The 10,548-nt window shown below is 46.4% G+C and overlaps 1 protein-coding gene across 1 annotated transcript in view; it reads right to left on the reverse strand.

Annotated features, from left to right (window-relative positions):
- Positions 1 to 6: 6 nt before the first annotated feature.
- LOC140332824 (E3 ubiquitin/ISG15 ligase TRIM25-like) overlaps positions 7 to 10,548 on the reverse strand; it is an 11,612-nt gene continuing 1,070 nt past the window's right edge. Inside the window, exons 2-9 of the mRNA XM_072414019.1 lie at positions 10,031 to 10,126; positions 4,477 to 4,710; positions 3,199 to 3,337; positions 2,808 to 2,861; positions 2,634 to 2,711; positions 2,409 to 2,468; positions 1,920 to 1,982; positions 7 to 1,846 (exon numbers count right to left, since the gene is read on the reverse strand). Coding sequence (XP_072270120.1) covers positions 1,305 to 1,846; positions 1,920 to 1,982; positions 2,409 to 2,468; positions 2,634 to 2,711; positions 2,808 to 2,861; positions 3,199 to 3,337; positions 4,477 to 4,710; positions 10,031 to 10,126 — 1,266 coding nt within the window. The 3' untranslated portion in view covers positions 7 to 1,304. The remainder of the gene's footprint in view (positions 1,847 to 1,919; positions 1,983 to 2,408; positions 2,469 to 2,633; positions 2,712 to 2,807; positions 2,862 to 3,198; positions 3,338 to 4,476; positions 4,711 to 10,030; positions 10,127 to 10,548) is intronic.

A 10,548-nucleotide genomic window follows, 5' to 3' on the forward strand; every position in this document is an offset into this window, starting at 1 on the left:
CCCGCCAGTCACATGACAATGATATATCGGGGTAATCCCCTCCCCCGCCAGTCACATGACAATGATATATCAGGGTAGTCTCCTTCATGGGATAATCCAGGAAGTAGTCCAAATCCCTTATTAACAGCTTCTGCCTGCATGCGGGGCTGAATCATGTACATGGCAATGGGCCTGGGGAAGGTCGAGGATGGTCCAGCTACACTCTTCATGCTGTAGAGACACAACGATCCGTACCTAAATATCTCACAGCAATGTCTGAATGTCACTTTACAAAGCAAACCCTCCAACCTGCACCAGCTGTGCTCTGCTAAATACAGCACACACGGGGTACAACTAGTATCCAGCAATAAACACAACCCGGATGTATGGCATTATACAAAGCCCCCGCAGGGCACCATACCCGTCCTCAGCATCCATGGAAATTACTGAGAAGTACGGAGTACCCGCCCCCGCTCACCAAAACATGGTAATAAACCTCCATTCCCAATGCACCTTCCCCCGGGAATCTCAGATTTGTATGCTGGAATTAAGGATGGCCCGGTAATGGAACCTCATGGCCAGGGTACACCAGGTGATAAATTCACAATCTGGGAGCCATGGGCCCCGTTATGTCCTTCCTGTATATTCAATGTACCCGTTCATCCTCCTAGGGGAAGATCTAGTAAATTTGCTTCACCAAATCTAGATTACTGCTTCTTATGTTACTGTTCCCATTTGCTTTTTAATTGGATAGGATTCCGTGATATGCAATAGCGTTATTAGACATATAAGCCTATATGACATTATATATATAATCTCCCCGAGGTATACGCAATAGCGTTATTAGACATATAAGCCTATATGACATTATATATATATAATCTCCCCGAGGTATATGCAATAGCGTTAGTGCGAATAGGATTTACGTTGTTACCCAACAAGATGGTGGCAATCTGCTGCCTTGGATCATACAATTTCCCGTCATGATTCATTCATTGCTGTCTAAAGGACTCCAGATTCCTGCAGTGCTGGGATAATTCATACATAATGTCACGCCAGAGAAAAGAATTATGGGCCCCGTATGACAGTTGTGTAAACCTAGAAGTAATCTCCATTATTCACCCCACATACACATGATAGATCAATACTAACACAGAACACGCTAATATCATACAACAGAATGAAATCTAAAACCTCTAAATGATTCATTTTAGGGTATTTTCTGTAATATAAACCCAATATGATTATACAATCACAAATTTTATCCCCCCCCCCCGCTGACAATAGAACTGGAATTAGTACAGGCTGCCCCGCATTCGTTCTTCTCACGGCTCTAGCTGGTAGGACTGACAAAGAGTGAATACGGTTTTACTGGTGAACATCCAGAAAGCGGGGTAGAGGGGTTCTGTAAAGCGAGCCTTAAATTTGTAAATCTGACTACATTTTTTCCCAATGCAGTAGAAAGCTATATAGCCCTCATCAATGTTCAGCAGCACCCCATATTTGTTAGTAGTGGGGGTGGTGAGGTCGGTCTGCTTGTCATCATGCCAGGACTGTAGCTTGCCATTACACCACTCAATGCACCAGGACACTTTATTCCGACCAAGGCGGCTCTCCGCACCAAAGCGTGCAATGCTCTTGTAGGCCACCCCAAAGCCACTGAAGTTTCCTCCCTCCTTCTCCAGCTCCCAGTAATGAATGCCAGCAGAAAATCCCTGGGCACCCAGCACCTGAGAGCAGCTGACAAACCTTTGTGGACCATCCTGGTAGTTTATTGGGGTGTCACTGACCGCTATCTTGGTAAATCTTTCATACAAAGCGATCTTTTTGTGTGCAGTCATGGCATCCACTGATAATATTGCTGCATCTGAGGAGGAAACAGAAGAAATTGTACATTATGTGCAATCTGCCCACACAAGGGACAATAGTATATGACTTACATTTCAGGAGCTGGTCCCTGGTGTCCAATGTAGTGGGAGGGTAAGGAGTTTTGCGTGGCTTCCCTAAAATATAAAAGCATCAGGAGTGACACGATGACAGAATTTGAGGTTATGGCACTGCAGTCACATTTCTCATATCCTTCACGCTCCTGATTGACCTTATCTCACCATGAAATGACTTTCATCAAATTTGTACAAACCAGAAACAAGTATGCACCTAGTGAAGTCACAACCTCTAAACTGCATACCTATCCTTTTACATTTAGGGGAGACCAGCTAGAGCTGCCAATGTTTGTCTATTTTGGGGTGAATGTTGGCAGCTGTGCAATCATACCTGGTCAGTGGGTTCTATACACAAGCATCATTGGAATGCATTGTTACCGCTCCTCTCTGCTATATAGAATGCCAGAGCTTCTGCCAGAACTCTCCTTCCCAGTAAATGAAAGATGCTCCAAGCAAATTACCCCCGCCATTACTCTTAGTACTTACCTTCAGGTGGAGGTGCTCCTGGATTGGTTGGTGGGGTACTGCCAAAAGGTTTTGCTTTCTCTGGAAAACATTTACAAAACTGATTATCACATGATTTAAATAGATCTCTGCACATTTCTATGTATACTATACACGGGACACCCCAGTGTCAGTATTATGCCAGGTCAATGAGCACCTTCCTCATTTTGTTAGTTCTGGGGTAGCAGACAAGTCACTGACACTTACTTTTCTTGTGTGGCTTCTCAGGAATGTTCTCGCTGGACTTTTTTGAGGAATTTGGAGGCTTCAGTTTAGTTAAACCCACTGCATGGGGAGAAAAGCAGAGGAGAGGTTATAATGTGCTGCTTCCTAGTGATAAACTACAGAGAGAATCCTATCATGTGAGCATATATAACCTACCTTGCTCTGGTGTGAACTCCAGCTCTGACATCTTCCTTGATTCTGTTGTTTCTGCTGTATGGAAGAAGCAGGCAGAGCTGAAATGTTTTAGGTGTTTGGAGATGTAATGTAATGTCGATTTTTATCAAACAAAAATAATGATCCATCACAAGTTACAACCTTTGCACCCTGGAGAAACCTCTGGTAAAGAACTGTAGACACCGGGGCAGTCACTGTGACATGTGGGAATTGGCTCAGAAGCTGCCGATAAGGACCTTGAATCCTAATAACAACCATGTATTTATTTGGACCATGGGATGCTGTGTGCTGCATTCAAGCCATAGTTTGCTAATTCCAAGCACTGCCTCCTGGAAGGGTCTCGCAGTACAGTGACAATGAAAGGAGTCCTTACCTGCATTGCTCAGCTTGGATTTGATGGTCTCTTTGAGAGAAATGGTGTTCTTATATATATGCTGTAGCAGCTTCTCATCAAACTCAATCCTTGGCTTATACGGCTCTTTGGAAGTTGTGTCTCTCAATTTGGTGGCTCTCTGCAATAAAGAAATAAATATTGTATTGTACTTGTATTTCTAAACTTCTCAGTAAAACCATGGGAAGGCTTATGGGGGACAGACTAAAAAGAATGGACCTCACTGGGAGAGAGAAACATACAGCGAGAGATGGATGATGGGGAAAAATATAGAGATTACTGGAATTTATATGGGGGCAGCATTAACCCCAAAACAAGGCACGTTAATAATTACAAATTACATGAAATCATAGGAGATACAATTTCCGGGTATCATGGAACAACTTATCATTTGACTGTCCTTCAGAGTGGCCATGTCACCTCCTCCTCGCAGACATCTCTCTCCTGCGCATGCTGGCAGTTCTCACTCTTGTTGTGCCTACGCTCCCAAGCTTTATCAGTTTCACCCATCCCACAGGCCTATCAGAAAATAGCCCCCTAATCATCCTGGCTATTTAGCTAGCTCAGACACAGCACTCAGCATTGGTGCAACGTGTCTCCACTACTGCCGGGCCCCTGGTTTGCTGAGCTAGTTCCTGTACACTTGTTTCTTTGATTCAGTGCTTCCTCTATCCTGCTCCCGTGTTAACCCCTTGTTGCCCAGTCAGTTGTTTCCAGCCCATTCCCTTGTGCTGACCCAGTGTTCCTCTCTGTGGTTATCCCTATGTCACCTGTGTCTCCTGTTCCTTCCAGTGTCTCTTGTGTTCGGAGTGGCACCTGTGTCACAGGTGTCTTTTACCTGAATTCCTGGTTTTTGATTACTGGCTTGTGACCTGACCTCTCCTGCTTGCTGAATGCCTTGATCCTGGCCTTCCTTGACAATTCTTCTGCTTAGTGATATGGTATCGTGTATCTTCCTGCCCACCCTGGTGTGCCCAAGGACCGCAACCTGGCGGTAACCATCAGCTCAACATCCTCACCACTAGAGGCTCCAGACAGCAGGACGCAGGGAGGGACAGACGTACAGAGAGCAGGACGCACGGAGGGACAGACAGACAGAGCACGGAGGGACAGACGTACAGAGAGCAGGACGCACGGAGGGACAGACGTACAGAGAGCAGGACGCACGGAAGGACAGACGTACAGAGGGCACACTTGTAGACTAGGGTACATTGATCAGAATGAATGGGGGAACTTATGTTGAGACAATTAGATTTTTACCTTTAGGAACTGAAGGTCATCTTGCTCCTGGAGGAGAGATTGGGTTTTGTTCCTCATAAACTCAAACTCCTTTTTTTTCTTGCTCAGGACATTCCTGGTGAAGTTAAACTTGTTGTTAAGTTTTTTTTCTTCCTCCTCAATTTTAGCCATGGATTTCCTCCTCTCTTCATCAATCAAGGTCTTTATTTCCTCATACTCGGCATCCAACAGTTCCTTCTTCCTTCTGGTAGTTTCCTGCAAGTGAAAAGGTTGTTTAAGCTATAAAAGCTACTTTACCAAAACTGTGTTTTCGAAATGAAAAAGCGGTCAAATGCCCTCTCTGAAAAACACTGAAAAATCTCTGAAGGATTCCAAGACTGAGTAAAATGCAGCTGGTTTACACATGGCCCCTTTCTCCTTTACCTCCTTTAGTCTTTGCTGTTTTTGTGTCTGTATGGAGTATGTAGCTTCTAGGGATGAGTGGGAAGGCCTCTGATAGTCTTACGAAAATTTCCTCGAACTTCCAATGGGTTCACGAAATGTCGGCAAATTGATTTTGCGAAATACATTAAAGTCAATGGGCCAACTTTAAACATTAATAGCAAAGCCACTATACATGTTAAAACCACCAAACGTGCTTGGTAAGTGTAAGAGAACAGTGGCAACAAGCAAAAAATACAAAAGTTAAAAAAGACCTTGTGGTTCTCCAAAAAATGGCAGGCAAAGTGACAGCAGGCAGATTTTTGCGTGATAGACAGCGTCCAGAATGCAGCACAAACATTAGGTCAATGAGAAAAGGTGAACTCAAGACACTAGCAAGTCTCTGCCGTCAGGAAAAAGTGTTATTTAATGTACGCACCCCTATTGAATTTACGTAGCTGCATAATATCTTAACGCTATAAAAAACCTGTTCATTAACAATATTGATATTTATAATAATTGCTAGCTGGCATCATGACCTGGATGACACGTGTTAGGAATGTCATCCATAAAGATGTGGACAAGCAGTGCGGTGACATTAGGCAAAAGGATGGAGGACCAGAGACGGAGCGTGGGTCAGTGAGAGCAGTAGCAATGTGTGGCCCCTGGTCAGCTGTTGCCAGGGAGACAGCATTGGTAAGAGTCATGGAGAGCTGGGTGTAGTGCATCGTCATTGCCACCCAGAAGTGTCCAATTTTAGTGAGTGGAGCACCGACAGGTGGCATCGGCATCAGGATGAGGAGGCGATGGGCCCTGAAACAGAGTGTGGAGCACATTGGTAACGGACATCTAGAGCTGGGTGTAGTGCATTGTCAATGACCCCCACAAATGTGTAATTCAATTATAGTGAATGGAGTACTGACAGGCGGCAGCAGCAACAGCATCAGGAGAAGGTGGTGGGCCATGGAGCACATTGGTAACTGGCATCTAGAGCTGGGTGTAGTGCATCTTCAATGCCAACCCGAAGTGTATAATGCAAATATTGGAAACTTGTGATTAAACGTAGACAGGCCAGACCAAGATGTTTTGTGCGCCAGCACAGTTGTTGTGGTCTGTGGTGCCGGAAGCAGTAGGAAGGTAGAGGATACTGCTAGTTTGCATTATGAAGTGGATGACATGAATGCCAACCCTCAAACTTACAATACTTAGCTGAAAAATTAGGCAAAGGCAATGGTACCCATCAAAGTGGCAGTACTGGGGGTTTCCATCTGCAGTTTGTTGGCCTCCTGGAAGCAGCTGAAATGAAAAGTAAGTTGCTAGCTGGCACAATGGCAAGCATGACACTGGCGATGAATGCCACCCCTGAACGTTGCAATAATTAGCGGAAAAATTCAACCGAGGCAGGCTCAGCTGACAGGATGTTGGTGATAGGCAGCCACAGACTCAGCACAGGAGCAGTGCGGGATCACAGAGGCATCTTGGTTGGGCTAGTGAGTCCTTATGTCAGTCAATCAGTGACATCTGCAGTGGGGGTATGATAGTTGTTGGTAACCCACATTTCGTTCATTTTCAAAAAGGTGAGGTGATTGACATTTTCTGGCGACAGTCGTGTTCAGTTGCCCACTCCGCCAGCAGCACTGAAGGTTCATTCGGACAGAACACTGGATGCCGGGCATGAAAGAAGGTTGATGGCATACTGTGCTAACTGCGGGCAGATTGCAAGCTTGTTGACCCAAAAATGAATGGCGTCACTACTGTTAGGACAGGCATCCTCCTCATAAATGCTGCCGTCAACACCACCAACAGCCAGAAAAGAGCCAACGTAATCGTGCACCATGCGCTTCATTCGTTCTCCGATGGTTATGCCCCCACACTTCACTTGTTTGAGGTGGCCGCATCAGGTTTCGCCAGGCATCCAGAAAATCCCTCCTGCTTTGGCCTAGACTTTTGGATGTGCGTGGCCTGCTGCCACTACTGCTTCTGTCGCTGCAGGGGCATACGGTGGAGGCAATGTCCACCTAAGCTCCCTGTGTGGAATGTGGTGCGTGGAACTCCTCACACAGCCGGTCACATAGTATTTTGCTCAGCCAGGTCACCTTTTTTTTCTCTTGTCCCGGGTTGGGTAGAAACTGTGACATTTTGTCTTTGTAGTGGTGACTTAAAAGGGTGGCCTGCCAGTAATCATCCTGGTTTTTGATGCTGCAAATGCGGGGGTCCCTCCATAGGCATCGCAACATGTGGACACACATATGAAAGGGGGCTCATCCTCCTCTTGCCCCTCAGTAGGCGCCAAAACATCTTCCGCCTCATCACCCACCTCCTCCTATTCAAGCTGGAGTGGTTCCTGTTGTTCCATCGCCCGCAGAATGCCTGGGGTGTGACAGCAGAAATGGGCGTTGGACGGGTCCTGTCCAGGAGCCCCAACATGGTCTCCCTTATCATCATCATCATAATCATCTTCCTCCTCCTCTTGAACCTCCTGATGCTGGCCAGTGTCCCTTCTCCTCCTGATGCTGGCTGTGTGCTATGTCACCCTCATTCTCCCCATTGGGACTTTCCATCAGGTCACACAGGGTATTATCAAGCAAAAAGATGATGGGTATGACATCGTTCCAGCCTGACTGTTCCCGACTCACAACAATTGTGGCCTGCTCAAAGGGGGCCAGTACCTTGCACAGCATCTCCATCTGCAGCCACTGGTCACTGATAAAATATCTCAGTTGTGTGGCTGTACCAAGGGACCCGCTGCCTCCATGCACCAGGCTGACCAAGTAACGGCGGATGGCTAGCTTTTGCTAACACAGAGGCTGGAGAATGTGCAGGGTGAAGTTCCATCTAGACACAGCGTCACATATCAATCTATGCTGTGGAAGTAGGGAATCGGCGTACATGGCTGCAGATGGAGCGAGCCTGTCCCAGTAAGTCCTGCAGTCCTGGGTAAGGTTGGCCCTGTTGTTGCACACTACGTTGCCTGTTGTGATCCGAGAGGGTGTCAGCCAAGCCTCAATCTCCCTGTGCAAAGCGGACAAGAGTTCTCTGGCGGTGTGACTTTTCTCCCCCAAGGACACCAGTTTCAGCACTGCCTGGCAACACGTGTGCTTGAGGGAGCCGTAGTGACGTGCCCGCTTAACCATAGTGTCCTCCGCTGCTGACCTTTCAGGAGGAGTGTCCAAAAGAGAGGGTTTGCCAAAAGAAGGAGGAGGGAGAGGACTGGGGTGGCCCATGCTTCCCACTAACCCCTCGGCGGGGGGCCCATGTGCTGCAATGCCTTTTGCAGACTACTGCCCACTGAGCTATGAAAGGCCAACCAGTGACCGGTGAAGGACAGGTAGCATCCCACTCCGTGCCTGGTTGTCCAGATCTCCATGGTGGCGTGGATTTCACTAGACACGGAGAATGCCAATGCTGAGAAAGGTTTCCCATTACATGTGCATGTAAACTGGGAACAGCTGTGCGGGAGAAGTAATGCCTGCTTGGTATATTCCACCGCCGCTCGGCACAGGCCATCAGGTCACGGAAGGGAGTCCACAATGCTGTATGGCAGTAGCTGCAAGGCAAATAGTTTGACTAGACGTGAATTGAGTTTGATGACTCTTTTGTTGGTTGGGCCCATAGCCTGATGCCTTGTGCAGAACTCTGGTAAAGTGGGCTGAAGAGACTGGGAGCTGGCGGAGCTTAAGGGGTGACTAAAGTACCCATCTTTCGGCGACAAACGTTGTCTGACGTCACGAAACCTGCAGCCGGAAGCTGATACTTCCTCGCAGCTTGAAGTCTGTCTGGCACCAACCTCCTGAGATGTAGTAACAATGGCAGTTGGAGGTGTAGAAGGGGTCAATGAAGGTGGAAGAAGAGACGATGACGTGGTTGCACCTCCTTCAAGAGAACGCAAGTACTGCTCCCACTTTGGTTTGTGGTTCTTGTGCATGTGGGAAAGAAGGGATGTTGTATCCAAATGTGATCCGGCCTGTCCTCTGCGAATCTACCTGTGGCACAGGATGCAGATTGCTACGCACCCGTCATCGTCTTTCAGCGTGAAAAAGAACCACACTGGAGAGGTGCGTGCAACCACTCTGCTGCTCTTTTTCTTTGCCTGCTTCTGCCCAGTGTGTTGCTGCTGCCTTTCCTCTACATCTGTTTTGGAACTGCTGCTAGCCCTTACCGTTGGTTCCCAGGTGACATCACGGTCATCATCATTCTCATTTTCATCTAAGCCAACCTCTGCTAATGCAGCCACTGATGCAGAACCCTCGCCCAGCAAGTGCTGACCACACACTCCAAGGGTCTCAAAGTCTGCCCCCTGCTCTAAAATTCACACTGACAGATCCTCAGGCTGTTCGTCAAACAACAATGGAGAGTCATCGGGAGGTACAGGCACATTAGCCACGCTAACTCCTGTCTTTGCTCCTGTCACGGCTGTGCTGGTGCAGAATAAGAGCCTGCTGCACTTGAGGCCCCTGAGATCCAGTCCACAATACTCTCAAAATGACGTGGCTGTATGATTGTAGTTTCTTTGGTAAATAGCAAGTGGTATCTGAATTAAATATCTGTACTTTTTTCGCAAAAAATAGACATTTTTCTAGCTTTTTTGATAGATATTAAGTGGGATCAGAAATAATATCTGTTATTTTTTTTCGGAGAGTAGGACAAAAATGTTTCTGCCTTTTGTGCTAGATAGCAAGAGGTAGTATCAAAAACTGCACAATCTGTATATTTCTAGATATACAGAAGGCTCCTGTCCCCGTCACAATGCACTTCTCCCCTTGCTTCTTTCCCACTCGAAGTTCCCGTTCCCTGCATTTTCCCTCATTTGTTCGGTGAGAACATGACTTCATGGTAAATTACAAGGCTGTTCTCGCTTAAATGTTCAGTAAGTGATAAGGGCCCAATTCGCAGCGAGATCGAACTTACATATCTCGCTCGCTCATCCCTAGTAGCTTCCTATTCCTTACGTTCCTGTGTTAGAAGGGTACAGAGTGGAAACATATATAGATTTTGAGGCCCGGGGTACTGGAGACTTAGGCTTGGCGCTGCTGTAGGCCTTAGGGATGAGTGGCCTCAGTGACCTCCTATATCTAAAATAACTGATTGAAGCTTCGATATCCATCTGATGGCACAAAGTATTTGTTCTCTTTACATCCTCCTGTACTAAACTCACCGTTATTTTGCGCTGCTCCATTTGTATTTCCTCTGCAATGTTGATGGCTTTATCTATCTTCTGGTTCAAAGATTGCAGCAGTTTTGTGTATTGAAGCTGCAGAAGAATATTACATCCAATATATTTAGTAGCAGAAGAATCTAAACGAACATTTCACTGTGAAATCAAAACATAAAGCTAATGTGATGGACTTACAGAAAGTAATGTTATCACTATTATCCATATATGTAACTGCACTTCTGTAAAACACATGATATACGAATGATCTGATGTCTTTTCTTCCTATCATTCTTTAGGCTGTAAACCTGACACCATATGAAATATGAAAGGATATACTGGGATCTACTCACTTCTGTTCACACTGCCATCCTGCACTGCAATACATAACGTACTAGGATCGGTTTGTCCAAACTCTATATCCTACCATCTAGCAGCGTGTAAGTCATTTTATGTGACATATACAATGCAACAGAGACAGTCTCACCTCTTTATTCCCCCCGTCATCCTGTACGGTGTAG

The sequence above is a fragment of the Pyxicephalus adspersus genome, chromosome 6, assembly GCF_032062135.1.
Source record: "Pyxicephalus adspersus chromosome 6, UCB_Pads_2.0, whole genome shotgun sequence".
Classification (NCBI taxonomy): Eukaryota; Metazoa; Chordata; class Amphibia; order Anura; family Pyxicephalidae; genus Pyxicephalus; species Pyxicephalus adspersus.